The following is a 23528-nucleotide window of genomic DNA, read 5'->3' as shown; positions in this document are numbered from 1 at the left end:
CACCCACCCCGTGCCCGTGGCCAGAGGTTGCGGTCCCCAGGGATGGGCTGGCCCGTCAGGAGCAATGCCTCCCTGGAGGAACTCCAGGCTCAAGGATCAGGATAGATGTAACTGGATGTCCAGAGCCTCGTATGGAGGCCTGGACTTCAGGGCTTTCCAACACTGGACACGCCTCCACCATCACCCATGGACACTGGCTCTCCCCTCCTTCCCCTGAGGTCTCTGCAGGCCCTACCTTGTCGTGGTTGTAACCAGCCAGCAGGACGAGCAGCGTCAGCGGCAGGGCGATGTAGGAGCCCTGGGCGATGTCTTGCTCGGGCAGCTTTCTCTGCAATCGGCACGAGCACCGTCAGTCCTCGCTCGGTTCCCACACCTGCTGCCACCCTCTGCCCCACGGCCCTGGCGTTCAGCCCTCAAGGTGGCAGCCCTGCAACACCCAGGGACCCCACGATCCAAAGGAGAAGCTTGGGTGACTCGGCTAAGTCCCCCCACCCCCCAAGAATCCACTGCTTCCTCCTGCAACTCCGGCACAGAGAGGCTCCAAGAGCAAGGCAGCCCTCCCTCTCTGAGCGCTCACTACCCAAAGTGAGGAACCGGCCATGCGGTGAGCAGGGAGCCCTGCGGCCCACAAGTCAATGGCTCTATTTGGTTGAATCCCTGGTACACACGGGTACTCTGTCCTGTGAGAGTGTACGGAGATCCCACCGGGCCAGGCACCGGAACTCAAGGATGAACAAGCCAGTCCCAGGGATGCTACTCAAATGAAGTGAAGCAGAGAACGCCACCTCTCTCTCCCTTTCTTGCACGAGAAACCCACAACTTGTCCATCAGAATAGAGGACGCAGTTCCAGACTCCCTTGCGGCTTAGATGTAGCCATGGAAACTCTGCCCAATAGGACACGAAGTAACGGACAACATCCTGGCTGTACCCTGAAGAGGAATGGTATGCCCACCCTTCCTGCTGGCGGGACAGCATCTGGCCAGGTGCCACACTTTGGAGAGGAGCAACATGTCAGAAGAGAGCAACGAGACAGAAGGGGCCTGCGTCCCCAACACCTTGGGAGTCTCCATATGATCCCTGGACTGCTGGCTCCTGGAGACTGACAGGAGGCAGAAACTCCTATCTTGCTACAGTCTCTGAAACTGTGGCTATCTGTAACGTCAAATGAACATGTGCCCCAAGCAGCCCTCTCTACTCCCACACAGGAAGCAAGCAAATTGAATGAGAGCTTTCAGAAGAACTGGAGCCAGAGCACTGGCGCTCCTGCACCATTTGCTGATACCGATGCTGATACTGATGCTGTCAGGTGCAGGGTGCCCTTCCACTCTCGTTCTCCCACGTGTCAGGGCCCCTTTTCAGGTGACACCACCCCTCTGGCGGCTAAGGGAACACACGGCCTCTGGAGTCTCAACATCTCTGAGCTTTACTTTCTCACCTGACACAGGTGAGAAAGGTGAGACACAATCCATGTGCACTCAAGGTCTCTGGGATTTTCGCCTGTTTCTGACAACACACATGAGCCCTGACACCAGGACATCTGAGAGCCGCGAGCCACTCCACCTGGGACAGCGGAGGGCCCCAGGACCCTCCTTCAGTCAGTGGGAGGGAGACTTCATCTCCACCTGCCTGCTCCTGTGTTTCCTGACACCTTAGAGCCCAAACCATTCACAGCAAACACTGAACTCAAAGCTTAATTCAATGGGAATTAGCACACTGATCGTGAGACTCAGCTTTGAGGGTAACTGGTCAAGGTCTGTCTTACTGGGGGACCTCACGTTTATCCAACTGTGAACTGGGCCTTCTTCAAGGGGGTGTGTGAGGAGACCCGAGAGAGGCTCAGCTGCACATGGAGCACCATGTGAGGCGCCAGTGCACATGGCTGTGGGCGGCCATACTGTGCAGAGGCGCAACCCAAGTGCTCACCAAGCCCCCTGCCTGCACCGTGCTGAGCGCCCATCGTGGAAGGCTGAGGCGTGGTGGGAACTCCGTTGCCTGAGACAAACCACCTCATGTGAGTCGTGGCTGGGCTCCCGGGCCAAGGGGGTGTGACCGAATCGCTCATCACAGTCCTCACACTCACAAGTGACCGACAACCCTCCTGGCTTCTCTGCAGGCCCACCACTCACGGCCCACGTACGTGCTGGGACGCAGGTGAGGCTCCTACAGAGGCCCTGGGAACATGGCAGCCCATGCCAGCTGGTGGCTCACCGCTGCCCTCTCCGCCTCCCAGGGTCGCCGCATGCCTCCACTCAGACACGTGCTCGTCTCCTGCTGTCCCTAGCCGGTCCTGACTGTGAGGAACAACTGGAGGGTTGTAAACACTCTACCCAAGGTGAGATCAGATTTGCCAGCTCTCTGAGCACAAGACGCCCCCCCAGAGGAGCCCAGGAACCAGCCTGGAGCTCTGTACAGGACAGCATGTGAGAGGGGACAAACACTGAGCATTCTCCACACCCTGCACCAGAGCGTGAAGGCAACCATGCAAGCAAGCTAACTGTGACCCAAAATCCAGAAACAGGAAGGAAAACAGCAATGCACTTAACATAAAAACAAACATCTGCATGAGCTCAGTGAAAAGATAAATGAGAGGCCAGCCCATGGCACAGTGCGCCAGGCCACTGCATGCAACATGGGCGTCCCATATCAGAGCACCAATTCAAGTCCCGACTGCTCCGCTTCCAATCCAGCTCCCTGCTACTGTGCTGGGAAAGCAGCTGAAGACAGCCTGAGCACTTGGGCCCCTGCCACCCACACGGGAGACAGAGATGGAGTTTCAGCGCCCAGTTCTGATCTGGCTCTGCTGTGATACGGCCATTTAGGGAAGATTTCTGTCTCTCTCCCTCTCCCTGTGTCACTCTTTCAGATAAACACAAGTGAATCTCTCTTTAAAAAAAAAAAAAAAAAAGATAAAGAATGAGCTGGGAAAACCTTGTACAATATACGGGTACACTACAGAAAAGGGCCCATACCCTACCACACAAAGGGTTTCTAAAGCAGAGGAAAAAGGTCAACGACTCTCCAGAAGAACGGATTACGAAGTAAACAGCTCAGGAGTGACTCCAACCCTATGAAAAGTGAGAAGTGCGAGTTACACTACACTGAGATACCACTGTCACCTGTTAAGACTGCAAAACCTTCAAGATGACAACACACTGCTGGGAAAAAGGGACTCACCCTTGCTGCCGGGAACACAACAGAAAAGCAACCCCAAAGGAGGGGAGGTGGAGGGGGGGTGGCAGTGTCAATCAAAACCCCAGCTGCGGCCAGCGCCGCGGCTCACTAGGCTAATCCTCTGCCTTGTGGCGCCGGCACACCGGGTTCTAGTCCCGGCCGGGGTGCCGGATTCTGTCCCGGTTGCCCCTCTTCCAGGCCAGCTCTCTGCTGTGGCCAGGGAGTGCAGTGGAGGATGGCCCAAGTGCTTGGGCCCTGCACCCCATGGGAGACCAGGAGAAGCACCTGGCTCCCGGCTTCGGATCAGTGCACTGCGCTAGCTGCAGCGCACCGGCTGCGGCGGCCATTGGAGGGTGAACCAACGGCAAAGGAAGACCTTTCTCTCTGTCTCTCTCTCTCTCACTGTCCACTCTGCCTGTCAAAAAAAAAAGAAAAAGAAAAAACCCCAGCTGCATTAACCCTTGCAGCCAGCTCCTTCGTTCTCCGGGGACAGCCTGACCAGCGTTCAGGAACGTGCAGGAAGGAGGCAACTCACTCCAGGACTGTCTGCAGTGACAACAAACCAGCATGACTCCAAGTGTCCGGCAGTCGGGGACTAACGCAGCACATCGTAGTGCCATGGTCGGAGTGTGTGCATCTCACCCGAAACTCCTACGACCAAACCTAACCCTCGGTGAGACGGCAGGTAAAGGGGGTTTCGGGACACCACTCTGGGGGGTGTTCCGGCCTTCCTCAATGGGATGAGTGCCCTCCTTAGAGCAGCCTGAAGGAGCGCATCCACCCTCTGCCCTGACAGGACGCACCTAGAGGCGCCACCTGTGAGACACGGTGGGCCCTCGCCAACACCCAGCATGCCGGCACCTGATCCTGGACTTGCCCGCCTCCCAACCACAAGAAACAAAGGTTTGTTCGCAGGTCACCCCGCCCAGGGTGGCTTTCACAGCAGCTGGACACACGGTGCCCACACAAAGGAACACTACACAGCTACGAAAAAGGAATAAAGGCCATATATAGCTGTTGTGCCACTTATTTTTTGTTATTAAATTTTTACTTTTCCCACTGGACAGATGAAGAAACAATGGCCAACACAGCAGCTACGTGGGGCGTTCTATTTTTTGATACAGATTCCTGCGCTCCACTTGCAACCCCCTACCCCCAAGCTCAGAATCAGCAGCCCTGACCCTGGGCCCCAGAGCCCGTTTTCCCTGTGGCTGCTGCGTCTGACCCTGAGTGGGAGGCTCACTAACGGAAGCCACTCTGTTACCAGCGTGGAAAACAACATGCCCCAGTAAGGGCCACGCGCTGCCAAGTGCTAGACAAAGGAGTCAGTCCTCCCACCTCGGGTGGCCTGCACACGTGTCCGCTTCCTCTCTTGCAATAAGTAAAGTGAAAAGGGCCTCGAGCAAACCAGCTTTGGGGTGGTCGTCCTGCACCCTTGCGGTGCCGGCGGGCACAGCCGGAGTCCCCCACAACTCCCATCACCTGGTCCTGGAGGTCTGAGCGGGTCAGGCATCTCACGCCCCCTGCTGGACACGCACACACACTGCCAGTCACAGGGCAGGGGTGCCCTCTCCTGCGAAGCCAGGCTGAGCCAGGGCCACACCAGGCCACCCTACTCCTCACGCCCTCAGAGAGAACAGAGGGGGACCTGGGAAAATCCAGGCTCCAGCGCGGGCAAGCGGCCGGGGCCACCGGCTGGCGCCCTCTCCTCTCTCGCCAGCCCCTGTGGGCAACACCCCTTCCACTCACCGTGGGGTTGAAGATCAACGTGACGTGCTTGTGGTAGCCCACGGCGGCGAAAGACACCTGAGGCAGGCCGTAGTCGTACTGGGATCTGGGCAGCGTGGAGTCCAGCAGCACCACGTAGTTCTGCACACGCAAGGAGACGGCGTTTCTGCGCGGGGCGGCGCCACGCGCGCAGGGGACCCCCACGTCCACACGGCCAGCCAAGGCCGCTAACGTCCGAGGGGCCACAGCCCTGTGGCCCTAGGGTCTGCCTCCTCTCGGTACAAACGCAATCAGGGCACCGACAGCCGCGGCCTTACCTCGCCATCTCTCAGCAGCGGGGGGAAGTGGAAGAACAGGGACTGGCCCAGGGACACCGTCTGGATGGGATTGTCCAGGTTGTCGCTTTTGTAAAGCTTCACCTGAGGGAGGAAGCAGGGGGCGCACGCATGTGAGAAGGCAATACGACGCGCGGGTTCACTTCCTGCACCCAGGATGGCTCTCTGCGCATGCGTGTGCGCTTGGGCATGCGTGGGGCGGGGCTCGCACGGGACGAGGGGGGGGCATGCTGGGCAGGGCAGAGCGCGTGGCCGTGCCCCACGGGCCGCACACTGCACCTGCCTCGCCCTCCCGAGCCTGGGGCTGGCAGTGCACAGGAAGCTGCGCCTTGAACACAGATTCTGACCAGGGAGGCCATTGCCCAAGATGGGTCGGAATCGTATTTTGTGATAACGGCAGGCATCTGTGATACTCCAGGCTCGCAATGGGCGCTAAGCAAACAGCACCGCTCAGCCTGACAGCAGAACCGGCGTGTTGGTTACCCCTGTGGGGACTCCCAGAGCCGAAGTCAGCTAAGGTCACATAGCTCACGCCCCGGGAGGGCCGAGGACAGGCCCACCTCGCTGAGGGCCCTGCCCACGTTGCACTGCGCTCTGTACACCTGCTCCTCCAAGCTGCTCCACACACAGCCACTCAGAGCTTCAGTACCCTCTACCAGGCCTCACTACCAGGCTGACGTCACAGGTGGGAGGGCTCCACCTGCCCTTGCCACAGGGCAGCCTGAGACCACCCCCCTGGGCCCAGGCTGACACCTTTCTACACGGCACACAAGTGTCACAGCCTAGAAGGCAAGTGGGTCATATCCCCACCCAGACGCGTGGGCCCTTCTGTCCTGTGCAGCACCTCGACTAATTCAAATTCAGTGTCGGTGTGAGAAAAGCAAGTGGCCTCACATCATCCTCGATTCCAGGAAGTGAGACTGATGCTGGGCAGGAATTCCAAGGAGGCAAGGATGGGAAGGGGCCAGCAGGTGGAGCCCTCCCCACACCTCTCCTCCCACCCCGGACAGGAAGGGCCTCTCCATTTTGCACACTCTGCCATCCTCCCCTTCAGGTGGCCTGCCCGGCCCTGCAGGCACCCACGCTCGCAATCCCTGGGCTGATGGTGAGTGGGGAGGTGAGCTAAGACCTAAACTGTGTTGGCTCCCAAACTCAGTCCCTGAGCACACCTAACATGACGGGTGTCTTCACGCCCACACACACACCACACCCCATGATTCATCAACATCTCGTAAGGGAAGGGTCTCGGGTCTTTCTACAGAACTTCTCCCTTCGTGGCAGGTGCAGAGATTCTATTAGAACTGCAACAGCCCATGAAGGTCACCGGCTCCAAGCTCCTGGTTTTACAGGGAGCAAACTGGAAATGAAGTGATGTGGCCAAGGCAGCAAGGTGAGCAACTACTAGGTGACGAGAGATTCGAGGCCACTGCCCATGACCCATGTGCCCAAGCACAGAAGCAGAAAGCTGTCTTCCCGCTCCAGATCCCAGTGCCGGGAGACGTTCACGTGAAAGGGGGGCACGTTCCCTCCGAGCTGGGCCTGGGCAGGCAGCGGCCAGGACAGCAGTGAGCCGCATGCACACGCCCACTCCTGCTCGTCTCGAAGGCAGAAAGAAAACAGTTAACACTGGTCTTAGAAAGCTGCTTACCCACAGCGTAGGAAGATACTCGGAGGAAGTGATCACATTTCCACTCAAATCAAACTGATTAATCTGTCGGAAAACGATGATGTTCACGTCATCGATGTCATTATTCCCGACCTGGAGGGGACAAGGGAGGCGGGCGCTGAGAAGGCAGCTGCTGGGTGGCCCGAGCTGCTTCCTGGAGAGGCTCCCTCCTTCCACGAGGGAGCACCGGCTGCCTCCTTCCACGAGGGAGCACCGGCTGCCTCCGAGGCGGCCTGAGCCCGAGCCCCAGCCACCCCCGGCCTGTGCATGCAGCTTGCCTGATGAGCACAGGACTTCCCCCCATACCCTATTACTTGCCAACATCTTAAAAAGTAAGCTATTTCACAGGTGAAGCCAGAGTTTTCGGCTTCTCTGGCCTAAGGAGAAAGGCGCTTTGTTGAGACCACAGAGGGCCCTGCACACGTGCCAGGCCACAGTGCGCGTAACCGGCCTGACCATGGCCCAGGTCACCGGGTCAGGGAAATACCAAACCATACCGCGTTTAGCAGTGAGACGCAGCTATCCCCCCAGATAAATGCCAGAGACACTGACAATACTCTAGGTCGCAAAGTCCTGAACGGAGGGGACCTCCACCCTCCCTCTGAATGCCTCGCTGGCTTCATGCCTGATGAAGCCACCAAAATAAAGTCAGAGAGAGGCAGATGCTGTGCCCCTCGCCCCCACCAACCCTCCACCAGCCAATGAGAGAAAAGTTTGGTGTCCAATCCCTGGGACCCGGAGGCTGCCTCTTTAGGGATCAGTGTCACTAGGTCAGGACCTTGAATATCAACTGTGCCTGGGTGGCTCTGAGCCACCAAAGCCAGCGTCTCTCGACGACTCTGCTGTGACCTGAAAGGTGGCTTGTGCTCTAAGACCCTTAACTCACAGAGTAATGCGCCGAGCTCGCGGGGGAGCAGGGACATAGCAGCGCCAGTCTCCCTTCTGGAGGCGACAGCAACACTGCCTGTTAGAACCCCACGTAAACTGCGGCCTGTTCCGAAGCGGACTCTGTTCTAGGAAGGCCCTCAATTAGGACCTCCACGTTCCCCGGCCGGAGCGGCGCTGGAAGGTCTGTGGTCAGGGAAGCAACGGGCCCAGGCTGCAGCGGGGGAACGGTGCCTTACCTCAATGACCCGATGGTGGGGCAGCGCGCGCTCGATGTGGTCGTTGCCTTCTGCCTTGAGCTGAACGTGGTACACACACCCTGGCTGCAAACAGACCCAGGGATCATGGCTCTGGAAGCCGGGGGCGGGGGGGGGGGGCGGACATGGGGTGGGTGTCGCAGCACACACCTGACCTGACCTGACTGGAGCAGGTTACCCCTGCTCCCTGGGACCAGAGCACAGCTGTCCCGTCACATTTCCCAATGGGCAGGCAACAGTCCTCACAGGCCCCTGCACGCAGCACTGCTGGGGACGAAACACCTTGAGTTCACAGTTCCCCAACACCAATCCAGCATCACGTTATACTACCAAAGGGAGAGTAAATTTGGTTTCTTCTTTCAAAATTACAAGCAGAAATGCACTTAAGCTTCTAAAGCTATTCTTTCCTCGCTGTGCACCTCTCCTCTTGGTCTGTATACAGTCAGCCCTCAGGGATTTGTGGGGGAGCAGTGACAGGACCCCCCCAGACACACACACGTGTGCACGCACACACATGTACACGCCAAAATCCATTCACCCTGCGCCTTTATAACACGGTGCAGTATTTGCACAGAACCTCTGCACATCCCCCATTACACCTGCATCATCTCTGGGTTCCTTACAATACCTAATATGATATGAATGCTAGGCAAACAGCTGTGAAACTGGGGCAGATGCTTGACAGAGCAGTTAAATCGCCGCTTGCATCCCACACTCGAGTATCTGCATCAAGTCCCAGCTCCACTTCTGATCCAGCTTCTACTAGCATGCACCCCGGGAGGCAGCAGGTAATGGCTCAAGTACTCGGGCCCCTGCCCTCCACACGGCAGATCTAGACCGAGTTCTGGGTTCCTGGCTTCAGCCTGGCCCAGCACTGGCCGCTGCGCCTGTGAACCAGCAGATGGGAGCTCTCCTTTCATCTGTCCCTCTGCTGTATTCTCTCTGTCTCTGCCTTTTACATAAGTTTATTTGTTTTTTTTAAGATTCGTCTATATGAAAGGCAGAGTATCAGAAAGACCCAGGCAGAGAAAGAGATCCCCCACCTGCTGGTTCACTCCTCAGATGGCCGCCATGGCTGAGGCTGGGCCAGGCTGAAGCCAGGAATTGGGTCTCCCACATGGGGGCCAGGGGCCTAAGCACTCACGCCATCACCTGTGCCTTTCCGGACACATTAGCAGGGAGCTGAGTCAGGAGCAAAACAGCCAGGACTCAAACCACTACTCTGCTATGGGATGCCGGTGCTGCAGGAGACAGCTTAACCTGCGACACCACACGCCAGCCCTTCGGATAAATTATAAACCCTGTAAACAGCTGTTAAACTGTATTGTTCAGGGATTTACAACAAGACGAAAGTCTATATATGCTCAGTCCAGACAGACCTTTTTTTTTTCCCGCAAGTATTTTCAATCTCCAGTTGGCTGACTATACAGAGAGCAAATTTATATGCACCAAGGGACAGCTGCAAATGAGTCTCAACTGTTTACAATGGATCGTATTTCTGGAGAGTGGGATTTGAGGTTTTTCTTCCTTTAAAAAAAAAAAAATGCCTTCTTTACAGGCATATATCACTGGCTACTGAAAGTCACTGTTCTAAAAAGACTTAAGACACCGATTCCCCTTCACCAATACCACCGCTGGCCCACTGACTCACCCTGTGGTTCAAAGGGATCTAGCAGGATCTCCAGGGGAAAGCCTGAGACTCCACAGCTCAGTTTACACCAGCACAGGGAAGCTGTGTTCCGGGAGGCGTATTTCCGGCCCCCAGGACTCCATCTGCTTTGATCACCTCCGTGCAGGCAGAGCCGTGCAGGAATGGCAGTCACTAAACACTGACCACGCCTCCTTCCCTGCACTGGCTGTAGGGGCTTTCTCCCTTTCGAGGTCTTGTCTGTTCCTAGCTGTTGCTCGAATTTTACAGTGAGCACACAGTCCTTTTACAGACATCAAAGTTACTATTTAAAAAAAAAAAAAAAACTGTGAGAATAATCAAATTTATGATCACCAACAGATGTGCTCAATTAGGACTGGCAACGCTGGGTTTGGTTCAAAACAGCCATTTGCGCCTCCACAGGGGAAAGACAGCAGGAGGCACCTTTTGAAGGAGGGAAGATAGTGCTGGAACAGACACTGCGCTCCGGCTCAGGAGCCCGGCTGCCTGCTCCTGTGCAGCGGGCCTCACACACCCGTCTTTGTCCTGTCTCGTACAGGCTCCCTGCCTGGTGCTCCTCTGTCCACTCTGGACCTGTCACCACGCTGCGGGAGAGACGAGAGCGTGCACCCACGCCTGGAGAACCTGAGTCCCCACAGTGGTGGCTTCCCAGGGGCTGGACCCCTCCCCGGGGGGCCAGAAGGAACATCTCCACGCTCACGGGGATGGCAAGGAAGTGTCGCCATGATGGGCCTGAGGAGGGAGTGGCAGGCAGAGCAGGGCACAGCAGCCCTGAGTGCAGTTGTGCGCCTGCTCGGTCCGCTATGCCAAGGAACCGAAGTAGCCAGTCCTAGTGTGGCCACGCCACATGCATCTGCCTCTTCACCCTGAACACTCCGTGCTCACCCAGCAAACTTCCAACCCCAACTTTCAGGTACCCCAAGCCCTGAGAGTGGAGACGCCCTGCACATGGGACAGGAGCATTCTTGTCTTGGGGGAAAAAAAACAACGGTGTCAGCCTAACACACTCAAGCTGGGCAGCCCCTGCCCGAAACGCTTGGGACCACAGCACTTCAGGCTCTGGAGTTCCTAAAATCCGCCTATCACAAAATGAGCTACCCTGGGGCTGGGATCCAAGTCTAAACACGAAACCACTCATGTCTCACAGATATACTTTATACACGGGGCCTGAAGATAATTCTATACAATATTTTTAGTAATTTTGTACAGGAAACAGTGGTAGGGTATGAAATTTTCCACTGTGGCCTCATGTCAGTGGCCAGAAAGGCCTGGATTCTGAAGCACTTGGGATTTCAGATGCTTGGATTAAGGATGCTCTACCTGCAACTCAACTGGCAAGATAACATGCCAGTTATAACACGCCTGTCACTGAGATACAAGCACCACCTCCAGTGTCAGCCACGAATGCCCAGGCTGTGCACCTAAAAGGCTGGGGCCCCAACTCCAGATGCCAGTGCCCCGCCCACTGGATGCTCTCAGTATACTGTCCCTTGGGACTGCTATGGTACAGACTCAGCGTCTGGTTCTAGGGCCAACTAACAAACAAAAATCAAGGCAAAAAGCACTACAAATCTAAAGCCAAATGTTGCAATTTAGCAACCAAAACAACAAAGTTGTTTATTTGGCCTGCACATAGAAGTTGTGGGTTTCTCTTTCTTAATTGGCTATAAATATCCAAAAATCGGGAGTCCCACAAAGAAGTCTGAATTTCTCATTTCTCTTTTAAAAATGCAAACCACCAGGGCTGTCTTTCCATGTGACTCTAAAGAGCTGGAGCTGAGGAGCAGGCTGCCCCTGGACACTGCCACGCCCCCTCCACACTCCTCACACTCCCTGTCCTCTGTCTGCCTGGCCTCCTTCAGCCCTGTAGGCACTTGATTTGCGAGCCCTGGTGTGAGCCATAACCTCCCAACACACTGGGCAAGAACTGCACCAAACCCATGGATTCCAAGCTTTGGCCACAGAACCCTACTCCCATGTGTTGTTTAGACACGAGGCAAACTGTGTCAGCGAAGGATTGAGAGAGGTCTGGAGCCCCTCAGCCCTTGTGGGCCCCCAAGGGACACCTCTGGACATGGTGGGGAAAACAAGAGTCTCACCAGCAAGCCACGGAGCCTGAACTTCCCCTCTTCGTCAGTCACGGTGTCTTCTCCATAAATGCTACAGTCCTTCTGTCCCACGGCTTCCACGGCGACCCCCTGCTCCGGCTCTCCATTCAAAGACGACACGGTGCCGTAGCAACTAGGGCGACCAGAGAGGAAGTGGAAGCTGCCATGCTGGGAGCTTCCTGGAGCACACACGGACTCTCCCGTGAAGGGCCGTGCACTTTCCAGCAATTGCCACACAAGGCAGCTCGGGCACACAGCAGCCCCAGTGACAGGCAGCTCAGCTGCAGCTGGGCCGCGCCCAGATCCAGCCTTCCTGCCAGGCGGGGAAGCTGTCAGCATTTTCTCTCTCGTATGCTTTGAGGGGCACTCCGGAAAATGGTAATTTCTAAAGACTAAGCTTCATTTTATTCTTGTTAAGCATTATTTTCAATAATGAAGTGTTTGATAAGATGGAAATGACTCACTTCCTCTTTCATTCCACATGTTGTTGAAAATGGTCCATCTGGGCAGGCGCTGTGCTGTGGCAGGTGAAGCCGCCCCGGGGACAGATATGTCCCATATCGAAGGACCTGGTTCAAGTCCCAGCTACTGCACTTTCAATCTGGCTTCCTGCTAATGCACATCCAGGAAGGCGGCAGGTGATGGCCCAAGTACTTGCGACCTTGCCACCCACGTGGAAGGCCCAGATGGAGTCCTAGGCTCCTGGCTTCCGCCTGGCCCAGCCCCAGCTGTCACAGGCATGTGTGGAGTGAACCAACAGATGGAAGATCTGTCTCTGTGTGCTTCTAAATAAATAAATAAATTTATTTGAAGGTCCATTTTTCCTAAACCCAATCTTTCCAACTAATCTGCACATAAATATTTTTGCCTGTGTGTAAAATCCATGTATATTTTCATCGGTGTTTATGCATGTATATATGAATCTAACTCCCTACCTATATAGGAGGATGCATCATAAAGGGTGTGGAAAAATGCAATGAAAAGACAATTTCATTTTGGTGCAACAAAATTGTGAAATCCATGCAGAGTTGTTTCAGAATACACATTTTTATGAACTTTTTGAAGACTCCTTGAACGCATGGATTTCACAAAATGTTTACACTAAAACCAACTTACTTTTGAATGCTCTGTCCCATGGTGTTCTGAAATACCCTTATATAGCTAGTGTCTGTCTCTCTGTCCATCCATCCATACATCTGTAGTACATATTTGCATCAGCTGTCTCTGGAAATAGCCATAAAGACTGGAAGTACCGGCTGTCTCCTGGAGGGGACTCAGGTGACCAGGGGATAAGTCGGCTGGGACATTTCACACTGTGTGCCCTTCAGCATTTGGAAGTTTTACTCAGGTGAACATTTTCTCCTTTGAAAGCGTTAGTTCAAGTGTAAAACATTTTTAAAAATAAAATAGATTTTTTTTTTTAGCAATTCAACAGACTCAGGCCGATGTCAAAACAGGAAATGTGTGACTTGAGACAGTAAGCTGAGAAGACAGAAGGAAAAGGCAGCTGCCAGAGGCTCCGACCTCGTACTCTGTCTCCCTTGACTCCCCAGCAAAATCAATCCGCAGACGGGGCCGAGTTTCTAGAGTGCAGGAGTTAGGCTCGCCCGCCCAGCCCTGCGGAGAAGGGAAGGGGGCGGGGAAGCAGGGGAGCGCCAGCTACCTGTAGGCCGTCCGGTACCCGGTGATGGTGATCCTCAGGTTCTGCCCCTCCTGCACCTCGATCATCTGTGAGGACGGCTCAAACCGGAACTCCTTCATCATGGGTTTGAAGTAATACTGGCCGGGGCTCTGCCGAGAGACGGCGCGGCCTGAGCCTCAGCTGCCACAACTTGCTCTGGCTCGAAGAAGGGACCCCAAGCCGGAACCATCGGGAATGATGCCAGGGGAGCTGCCCAGATGGACAAAGGGGAACGCCATCTCCACAATAAACAGTAACAGCAACGCGACTGCAGGTCCAACCCACCCAAGGGCAGCCGACGTGAAGGAACGGGAGGCTCAGAGAGGGAAGGTGACCTGCTTCGTATGACACAGCCTGTAAGCAGCAGGAGTCCTGAAGCTGGGTGCACATCATGGCAAAGCCGTGCGCCTTGGACACCCCACACTCCCCGGCCGTGAGCGCCCACAGCAGCCACTAGGTTCCCTGACTGACGGGATGGACAATTAACATCCCCGACTCCCCCCGCGTCAGGGCCCCTGACCACATCTCAAATGCACGCTTGGTGCTTTCTTCCCACCACACGGAACGTGCTTTGCAGAACAAACGGGAGCTAACCGCCCAGCACGTCTTGCCGTGAGAAGCAACACGATCCCGTGGTCACATAGAGGGCCGCCAGGGCTGCGGTAATTAATTACACTGCCTTGCTGACAAGTGGTGACCAGAAAACAAGATGCGTGTGCGGGAGGGAACATGAATCCCCAGCACAAGTTCTAGCAGGAGCACTGCTCTAATTAGACCTGGGCCCCCGAGGAACCGAGAGCCCTCGCCCCAGGTTTCCTGTTCTCGCGCTGTCAAGCAACGCACGAGCCACACGCACCGCGGTCCTTCTCTCCTGGGGCCAGCAGGCAGGTGGGAAGTGCCCAGGGATGTGTTACCAGGTTTGAGAACGTCAGGATGCCGTTGTCTTGGGTCAGGAGGTTGGAACGGAACACGCCACCGCTGAGGGATAAGAGGACCCCGGGGAGGGGCTGGTCGTCTTCGGCTTTTATCTGCGATGAGGAAGTAAGGCCAGAGCAAGGTTAAACTCCTACTAAGCAGGAAGATGTATTTCCTAAGTCAAGAGGACATTCCTAAGGGTCTTCTCTTTTCTGTTCCTTTCTTGTTATCCACGCAGGGGAGGGGCATGCTGTCTGCTGTAACCTTCCACGACTCCTGCCCTGTGCCTACACCAATGCCACCAGCTGGACAGATGCCCCAGCCTGCTCTCCCCTCGGCAGCTTCCCTGGGCCTCTCCTGCCACTGCCTAGAGGGCTGCTTCCCCCATCTCAGCCACCACAGGACCCAGGCAGCACCCGACAGGAGACGATGAAGCACCCCAAACACGCACACAAGAAGATGGCAAAAGCTTGGTGGACAACGGAATTCAAGAGTAAGTTTATTTTGGTGCAAAAACCTTTTGAAATCTGTGCCTACAAAGGATCTTCGTGAAAAATGTGTACTATGAAAAGTCACACACAGATTAAGATTTTTTTTTTGACAGGTAGAGTGGAGAGAGAAAGAGAGAGAGAGACAGAGAGGAAGGTCTTCCTTTTGCCATTGGTTCACCCTCCAACGGCCGCCACAGCCGGCGCGCTGCGGCCAGCACACCACGCTGATCCGATGGCAGGAGCCAGGTACTTATCCTGGTCTCCCATGGGGTGCAGGGCCCAAGCACTTGGGCCATCCTCCACTGCACTCCCTGGCCACAGCAGAGAGCTGGCCTGGAAGAGGGGCAACCGGGACAGAATCCGGCACCCCGATCGGGACTAGAACCCAGTGTGCCGGCGCCGCAAGGCGGAGGATTAGCCTAGTGAGCCGCGGTGCCGGCCTGATTTCAAGATTTCTTCAAAGCAAAATAAACTTTTTTATTTCCACTTTCCATGAACTTTTTCAATGCCCTCATACATTCAGTTCCTAGAAATTCCTGAATATGCGCACTTTGAATTCTGTATTTCCAAGTGGTGGTGCCACTCACACTCCCATAAATGATCTATGCATGTGAAGACACATACTCACAAAAAAAAGCGCAGTGTCTTCATTAGTCAAACCTAACCCCCAAAGCCTGTGTTTCATGGGGGATTTCCTCAGAAACCCCGAAGGCTGACATTTCTCCCACAGTCTTCAGTCACTCACATTACTGCCATGAATCGCTCTCTCATATCCTGTGCTGGGTGGGCACTGTGGCACGGTGGGTCCAGCTGCCAATTGAGACAGCCACATTCCACATCAGAGCACCCACTCAAGTCCCAGGTCATCCACTCCGGATCCATCTTCTGGCTAATATGCCTAAAAAGGCAGCCAATTATGGACCAGGCACTCAGGTCCCTGCCACCCTGGCTTTGGCCTGGTTCAGTCCTGGAGTAAATCAGTGGATGGAAGGTATCTCTCTCTTTCTTTCTTTGCCACACTACCTTTCTAATAAACAAATCTTTTTAAAAAGAAATATATATATCCTTTGTTCATTTTTTCCCAGTGGCATTATCTTTTTCTCATATGAGTAACTTACAAGCCAGAGATATTACTTATGGTACAAATATTTCTTCTCACTTTTGGGTATCTTTTCATCTGGTTTAAAATATATTTGGTGACATAAAATTTAAAATTTTTCTGTAACCTGTCATTTTCCTCCTCTGGCCTGGAGTTTATAAATGTTCATGTTCAAGGCCCTCCAGGACCTCAATACTCAGTGGGCTCTTCCCAAGAAGGACTGGGGGTGGAGATAGACAGACAGACAGCTCTCCCAAGGGAACATTCTGTGTCCTTCATCACAGAACAGTTAAGGATGAGAGGCTTAACACTTCTCAAAGGTACACAAATGTGCTAAAGTTGACAGCTCTCCAACCTACGCGGCTTGAAAGGAGCCAGACCAAAAAAAGAGTACGTCCTGTACAATTCCATGTAAGTAAAAACTCCAGAAGACTTGCAAACTAATCCACAGTGACAGAAAGCAGATCAGATCCGTGAGGACGGCCTGGCAGCAAGGGTCAGCAGGGAACCGGGGGTGCGGGGACGTCACTGCCCCAGTGGCGGCGTTCCCACGCGTGTGCACACCCATGGCCGCTCTTCTAGGGTCTACAATGTGGTGCAGCACATTGTCATGCTAACTTGCACTGCAGCAGAACTCCCTTTAGAGAATGTGTGGGGTTACCTCGAAGCTCACGCCTGCCAAGGCATAGGCCTTGAAGTCTCCGATGGTCCCTTCCACGGCCGTCAGCACGTAGCCCTCCTTCTGTGAGGTCACGGTGTACTCCAGGTCACTGTGCAGGGGCCCAACGCTGAGCAGAAGAAAGCAAAGTGCCACAGATGGATCCGCTTCCCATGCTGGAGGGGCACCACCTGCCCCGAGGAAAGCCGGGCTCCCCAGCCGGCGCTATGCACAGGCTCACCTGTAGGCACCCCTGTCGTCCGTGAAGACCGTGATCAGCGGCGAACTCGCCCCCTTTTCGCTGATGACGATCTCTACTCCTTCCAGCTCGGGGTGGATCTGGCCTTCTAGGAACAATCCCGCCTTCCCCTGGATCTCAATCAGCTTCCCTGGACAGCTTTCTGGGCAGGGAAGAAATCAACACAAGAACGGGACGCAGCTGCACAGGGAGGGGTCTCCCACCACCCACCAGAGACAGGCCCAGCCCTGTGGTGCTAGACGTTGGCTCCAAATGAGGTTCCGGCCTGAGCACCCCTAAGCCCAAACTCCTAATGCTCCAAATGTGCCTGGTGCTCATGACGTTTCAGATGTAGGATTATGGATGCTCAACCGCTAGAGTCTACACAGATTCCCAAATCCCAAAACTCCCAAATCGGAAACACTTCTGGTCCCACGCATTTCAGACAAGGGATGCTTCATCTGTATTTAACTTTCCATGGACAACTTTCCATTAACTCCCCTTCTGCAGTTCTCCCCACGGATGAAGAGGGAAGCCTCCGCGGCACACCGGGGCTATGCTACCTGGCCCCCAGAGGGCCCAGTGTGCCAGGCTGCCCACTGGAGCCACACCCTCCACACGCTCCACTCCAAAACACCAGCCGCATCACACCCACAGTTGCGGGAGCCCCAAATGCTGTGAAAGACCATTGGAAGGCAAAGGTCAAACGCTGCCCCAAGCCATCCCTTCCACCATCCACCTTACAACACCCTCCCCCCACACCTAGCCACAAAGTAGAAAATAACCATGAAGACTTCACGCTCACAAACAACACTCAAGTTTCAGCAACTGGTGGTTTTGCTTTGTAGCTACCTTCTGGTAGCAACCTGGTAATGTCAGAGATGACCAAGTCCTTTTCCAAAAAGACTACTACAGTCCTAACAGCAGAAGTTACTTTCTTTATGGAGACCATTCTCTCATTCATTCACTCATCTGTCAAACAGTAAGGTCCACGTGCCCACGAGGACATAAGGTGTGGCTTGCAAAGATGATTCATGAGAACAATGACAGGAAGTTTTAAATCCAGGCGCAGTAACGATGGCAAGGGTGTGGCACACTCACCTCCACTGACCACGGCTTCCATGGACGGGGGGTAAAAGAGCAGCTCTTTGGACGAGGGAGTGACAGTGATTTTCTCTCCAGACCTAAAGTCATCAGAACACTTGAGCTGGGTGGGTTCCGTCTCTCCAGAACCCGGGATGTTGCAGGGCAGGCCCACGAGTGCTCACCGGGCCCAGTAGGAGAAGTCGTAGGAGAAGGGGCCTTGCAGCTCCTCCACCATCTCTTGCACAGGAGGCTTGGTGCTTCCCTCTCCCCCCTCTTCTTTCCCATTCTTCTCCCTCTCCTGCCTGCGAGTCTCAATCTGGGCCAGCTGCTGCTCCCTCCGCAGCTCCTGCACGGACTTCAGGGGGCCCAGGACCAAGGCCGGTTCACTGTCGATGGAAGACCTGGGAGAGAGGGAGGGGGCCCCATAGTCCATGCCATCATGGACTCATCCCTGCCATCAGCGGCAACCTGCCATTCCCACAGGCGGGGACCTGTGAGGCCTGCACACCCGACCAGGGCGCCACAGCAGCACAGTGTTCTGTTTTAAATGAACTATTAGTGAACAAACATTAAAAACTTCTCAGCAAGGAGAGTGGTGTTGCTGGATCAGAGCTGGAACAGAACAGCACTGAGTCTATGACACGCTGATGAAAACACCTCTGCCTCTGTAGGACCAGGTCTCTGCTCTCTCATTCACTCTTCTCTGGGAACAGGCTCTGCAGGCCAGCCCGGAATCCACTGGGCACAGGGACACAGCAGCAATTGTCCGTGACCCTGCAGGATCCATGTGCTAATGGGAGGGGGCAGCCACGCAGCTGAAAAGTGAGGTCCGAGGGCAAACACTGACACTCTACGTCAGCGGTCAGCCAAGGCCTTTCTGACAAGGTGACCTTGAGCACAGACCTGCAGGAAGGGAGGGCAGAGGCGCACGGCTCCCTGGGCTAGAGTGGCTCAGGTGAGGGCACAGCAAATGCGAGGTCCCTGGAGAGGGAGCTTCCTGGGAGACTCAAGAGATGGCATGGAGACCCCTGTAGCATGGGGTGGAGTGACCCGCAGAAGAGCCACGTGAGTCAGACAGGCTCCGGGGCAGCAGGTGTCAGACAAGGGGTCCACAGGCCACGGTGTGGATGCTGGAATTGACTCTGAGTGGGACAGGAAGCCACGTGAGTTTTAAGGACAGAAGTGATGGGAACTTGGCAATAAACAAGCACTCTGGCTACCATGCATAGAACACGGTCCAGAGGCTGCAAGAGGAAGGCCGGACAGGAAGCTGCGACAACTATTCGGGCAACAGAGGCAGTGGGTCAGAGCACAGGATGGCAGCACAGTGCTGGGCAGGGACTGGATCAGGCACAGGTTCTGACTGAATGGCCATGTCTGAGTTGAGACACTGCTTGGGCAAGAGAGAAAAGAACCAAGGGACAGCCAGAAAGAGGGAGTAGCCCCATTTGAACCAGGGAGGACCTAAAAGTAGGTGGGTGAGGTGTGATAACCAAGGCGCTGCTGTGGGTCAGGCAAGCGGGAGACCTCAGGAGAGATCCAAATGCCTACATACGCGGGACGGGTATCACGTGATATGCAAACAAGCAAATGCCACCAAAACCCCCAGCGAACCTACAGAAATGAATCCCATCCAGATAAAAACAAGCTAATAGGCAGTCACTCTTGGCAAGAACATAGATTTCAGTCATTCCAGGAACGAATACTTCCCAAACAGAAGACAGTAAACAGCACGGCTCCAGCACTGGGCCCTGTGTTGGACACCCTGAACAAATTCCCAGCCCTTGGCTAAGAACCCGGCTCCCTGTGAACCCAGTCTCTCCAGACAGAAACCAAGGGCTACCCTGCCTGATTCCAGTGACCACTCAGATCGCCACCTGGCCCTGCACGCTGCCAGTCTGGCTGAAGCCCACCCCGCTGCTCGCGGGGCCTCTGTGAGAGCCTCCTGCCCCGACCCCATCTCCATCAGCTCCACTCGTGGGCCTCTTCTGTGTTCTTCTCTCAGAAGCCAGCAGGGCCCTCCTGAAGCAAAAGTCACCCCTCTGCTTTGAACATGTCAGTGGTGCCCATGGGACAAGGATGGCGACCCTGCACACAGTGTGGCCCCCACCAGGGTTCTCATCTCACGGCTCCGTGGGGGTCTCTCCAACCACTGCCTGCCTCCCCCATGAAGACTGTCAGCTCTGGGAGGGCAAGGGCTGTGGCCTCACGACCTCATGATTCTCCATAACGTTCTCTGCGTGGGTGATGGACAGACGAACAGGTGGCGGACAGACAGGAGGAAATGCAGCAGAAGGGCAATTGTGACAAGGGGGAAAGCTCCTCGGATTTCCATTCTATTTGACACAGACGGTCACACGGCCACATGAGAACATGAGTGTGTCAGGGGAACCTCACCAACACCACGACACCGCCCTCCGAGGCAGCCCGCGCAACACCGTGGCCTGTGTGAGATGCTGCCGTCACATCCTCTCTCTCTCATGACCCTTCTCCTACCAGGGGCCATCTCTATTTCCCGTGCCTTCAAGACAAGGTCTGAAGAAAAATGGGCAATTTTTTTGCTACTTGATAAAACACCTGAAATAGGGGACAAGCTCCAAGGATGCGTTTCGTCCCACAGCAAAGATGAGAAGTAGAGAGTCCAAAAAGAAACTAGAGGCACCAGAGGCAGCTGGGAAGGCTCCCCCTCGCCCACAGGTAATTCTAGAATCAGAAATAAAAGGCTACAGTGAATGCATGGCCGCGCCACACGGCTGTCAGAGAGGCAGGGCCATTTGTACGCAGGCCTGAAGAGAAGAAGTCAAAGCCACTTTCCAGAGTCTGTTAGAAAGCCCCAGGCCTCGCCCACCCCAGACACTTGTCTTACTTGATGGTCACGGTGACATCCATCATTTTGTCAGTGGTGATGGTTCCAAGGACATGGTGGCGAATGGCTGTTAACGTCAAGATGCTGGGTGAAGACCTGAAGATCAAACAGGAGGAGAGAAAACACTGCAGCGTGACCCGGCCATTCCCAAAGGAGCACCAGCGACACATTTTACAGAGACCTCCCTGACCCTGGAATTCATGAAATTGCACTCAAGCTAAGTCTGGAGGGGGTGGCGTTGTGGCGCAGTGAGGTTAAGCCGCCGCCTGTGAAGCTGGCTTCCTGTATCAGAGCACCGGTTCCAGGCCCAGGTGCTCCACTTCCAATGCAGCCGCCTGCTGATGCACCTGGGAATGCAACACATGATGACAGCTCAAGTACTAGGGGCCCTGCCACCCCCTGGGAGACCTGGAAGGAGTTCTAGGCTCCTGGCTTCAGCCTGTTCCAGCCCAGACCATTGCAGCCATCTGGGAAGTAAAGCAGTGGATGCAAGATATCTAGATATCTCTCTCTCTAACCACCCCTCCCATCACTGCCTTTCAAATAAAGAAATCTTCTGAAAAATGACTCTGGAAAAACATACAAAATATCTTAAGGGCAAATTAATTCTCTACTCCAAAACTTTACATTTCTAATTCCCAGTGAAATCCACACACATCTGTAAAAATATAAAAAGGCAGCCTCGAGGCCGGCGCCGTGGCTCAATAGGCTAATCCTCCGCTTGCGGCACCGGCACACCGGGTTCTAGTCCCGGTCGGGGCACCGGATTCTGTCCCGGTTGCCCCTCTTCCAGGCCAGCTCTCTGCTGTGGCCAGGGAGTGCAGTGGAGGATGGCCCAAGTGCTTGGGCCCTGCACCCCATGGGAGACCAGGAGAAGCACCTGGCTCCTGCCATCGGATCAGCGTGGTGCGCTGGCCGCAGCGCGTCAGCCGCGGCGGCCATTGGAGGGTGAACCAATGGCAAAGGAAGACCTTTCTCTCTGTCTCTCTCTCTCACTGTCCACTCTGCCTGTCAAAAAAAAAAAAAAAAAAAAAAAAAAGGCAGCCTTGAGCTTGAGCCACTCCCAGCAGCGAGGGCTGGGAGACTCGGCCAAGAGCCTGTCTAAGCCGCCTCAGAGCCACAGGCTTTCCCCCTGGGTCTGCAGAATGCCATGGAAGGAGAATTTGTCTCCATTTCCAAGGTAACAAGTCCACGTGTAAAAGACCCTCATGTGGAAATTCTGATTTAATGCCTAAGCTTGCCTCTCCCTTTTGTTCTCAGAAAGAAATGACGAGAGATGATGGCTCGCCCGCCTGCACAGAACACACTGCGAACACCACACCCCAGGCTCTCGATGGGCCGGCCTGCTTACGTGTCATAGGTGTAGAAGGCTTGTTCGAACCGGTGGCAGGAACGAGGGGTCACTTTGTAAACGCCTGCAGACAGGAAATCAGAAGCAATTTTCAGAGAATGGCGTCAGTTATGCTAAGCAATTCCAGCAGGTGAACTCCAAAGGCAGCTCCTCTCACATTTGCAAGCCCAAGGCTGTCGCACGTCTGCGACAATGGGATCAGAAGTAGCGAGCAGGCACCTCTTCCACTGCCTGCAGCGGCTTCCTCCCGACCCGCCCGCCTGCCAGCCCGCTCACGGTTGCAGCTTTTTCTCGTTCCATAATTTAACAACCCACTGCTGTTAAGTCTGCAGAGACCAAGCGGAAAGACGCACGCACGGGAAAAGGAACAGAAAGGACACTCTCACCGTAAATTACAGAACCCCTGTTCTACTTGGGAAATTCTGCTAAAATCCAAAAGACATCCACCACCTGAACCCCTCCTGGAAGCAGCCCCTAGGGAGTGAGGGAAGGCCCGAGAACTTGGCAACTGTGGCGGAAAATGCGTTCACGCCTGGGCTGCGCACAGGGACGCTCGGCTTCAGGGTATAGTCAACTTCAGGCGGGAGCACAGTGTCACAGTTCATTCCCCAGCTGACTGTGAACAAGACCTGGGCCATATTTCCCAGAAAAACCCACAATGAGTTCAAACCGCCCTGTTGTTTTCACAGGCCTGAGCAAAGCCCACGTTGCCATTAAAAAATAAAAAATTTGGTGCCTCCATTCAGTTTGTTTTCCCTTTCTTTCCTTTAACAGATCTGAACAGAGCACCCCCTAGAGCCTGGTAGTGAGCTTGGTGCAGCTCCCGGTGGGGAACACAACAGATGTGGGCTCTGCCTCCATGGGGCGCTGAGCTCCACCTGGAGAGAGAGGCGGTTGATGCCACAAAGCAGCCCCAGGGGAACAGACTGAGCACTGTGGGCAGGAGCATCCACAGGGAGGCCTAAGTGACCCTGGAGGGCCGTCCCCTCCCAGGGAAGTCCTATTTGAACCATGAAGTGCTGGGGAACAAGGCACAAGCCAGATACAGGGCGCCAAGGTGTGTGTGTTGGTGGGGGGAGGTAGGAGGGCAGGGGGAGGGAGGCATAGAGGACACTTCGACAAACAGTACCCACATCCCTGGGCTGGCTGGCAGCTCCCTTAACAAGTCCTCTGTTCTCTGTCATCAAGTAAGCTGCCCTTCCTTAGGGCGACAAAGCACCCAGCCTTGGGCAATCTACCGAAGAGTCCCAGAGTCACCCCTGCAGCTAGAAGTCACCTACAGAGCAGGCATTTGGGGCAGGCGTTAAAACATCACCTGGGATA

The 23528-nt window shown here is 54.9% G+C and overlaps 1 protein-coding gene across 1 annotated transcript in view; it reads right to left on the bottom strand.

Moving 5' to 3' along the window:
* The window catches only part of LOC100345328 (BOS complex subunit NOMO1), a 58804-nt gene that overhangs the window by 708 nt on the left and 34568 nt on the right, over positions 1-23528 (bottom strand). Inside the window, exons 17-30 of the mRNA XM_008257790.4 lie at positions 22206-22269; positions 20855-20950; positions 18171-18389; positions 18004-18086; positions 16906-17065; positions 16668-16794; positions 14416-14529; positions 13484-13611; positions 11812-11953; positions 8026-8109; positions 6884-6994; positions 5218-5319; positions 4922-5041; positions 236-328 (exon numbers count right to left, since the gene is read on the bottom strand). Of these exons, the coding sequence (XP_008256012.3) occupies positions 236-328; positions 4922-5041; positions 5218-5319; positions 6884-6994; positions 8026-8109; positions 11812-11953; positions 13484-13611; positions 14416-14529; positions 16668-16794; positions 16906-17065; positions 18004-18086; positions 18171-18389; positions 20855-20950; positions 22206-22269 (1643 nt within the window). The remainder of the gene's footprint in view (positions 1-235; positions 329-4921; positions 5042-5217; positions 5320-6883; positions 6995-8025; positions 8110-11811; positions 11954-13483; positions 13612-14415; positions 14530-16667; positions 16795-16905; positions 17066-18003; positions 18087-18170; positions 18390-20854; positions 20951-22205; positions 22270-23528) is intronic.

Source organism: Oryctolagus cuniculus, chromosome 19, assembly GCF_964237555.1.
Source record: "Oryctolagus cuniculus chromosome 19, mOryCun1.1, whole genome shotgun sequence".
In the NCBI taxonomy this organism is placed as follows: domain Eukaryota; kingdom Metazoa; phylum Chordata; class Mammalia; order Lagomorpha; family Leporidae; genus Oryctolagus; species Oryctolagus cuniculus.
The sequence above is the reverse complement of the archived record's forward strand: the minus strand, read 5'-3'. Positions and strand labels throughout refer to the sequence as shown.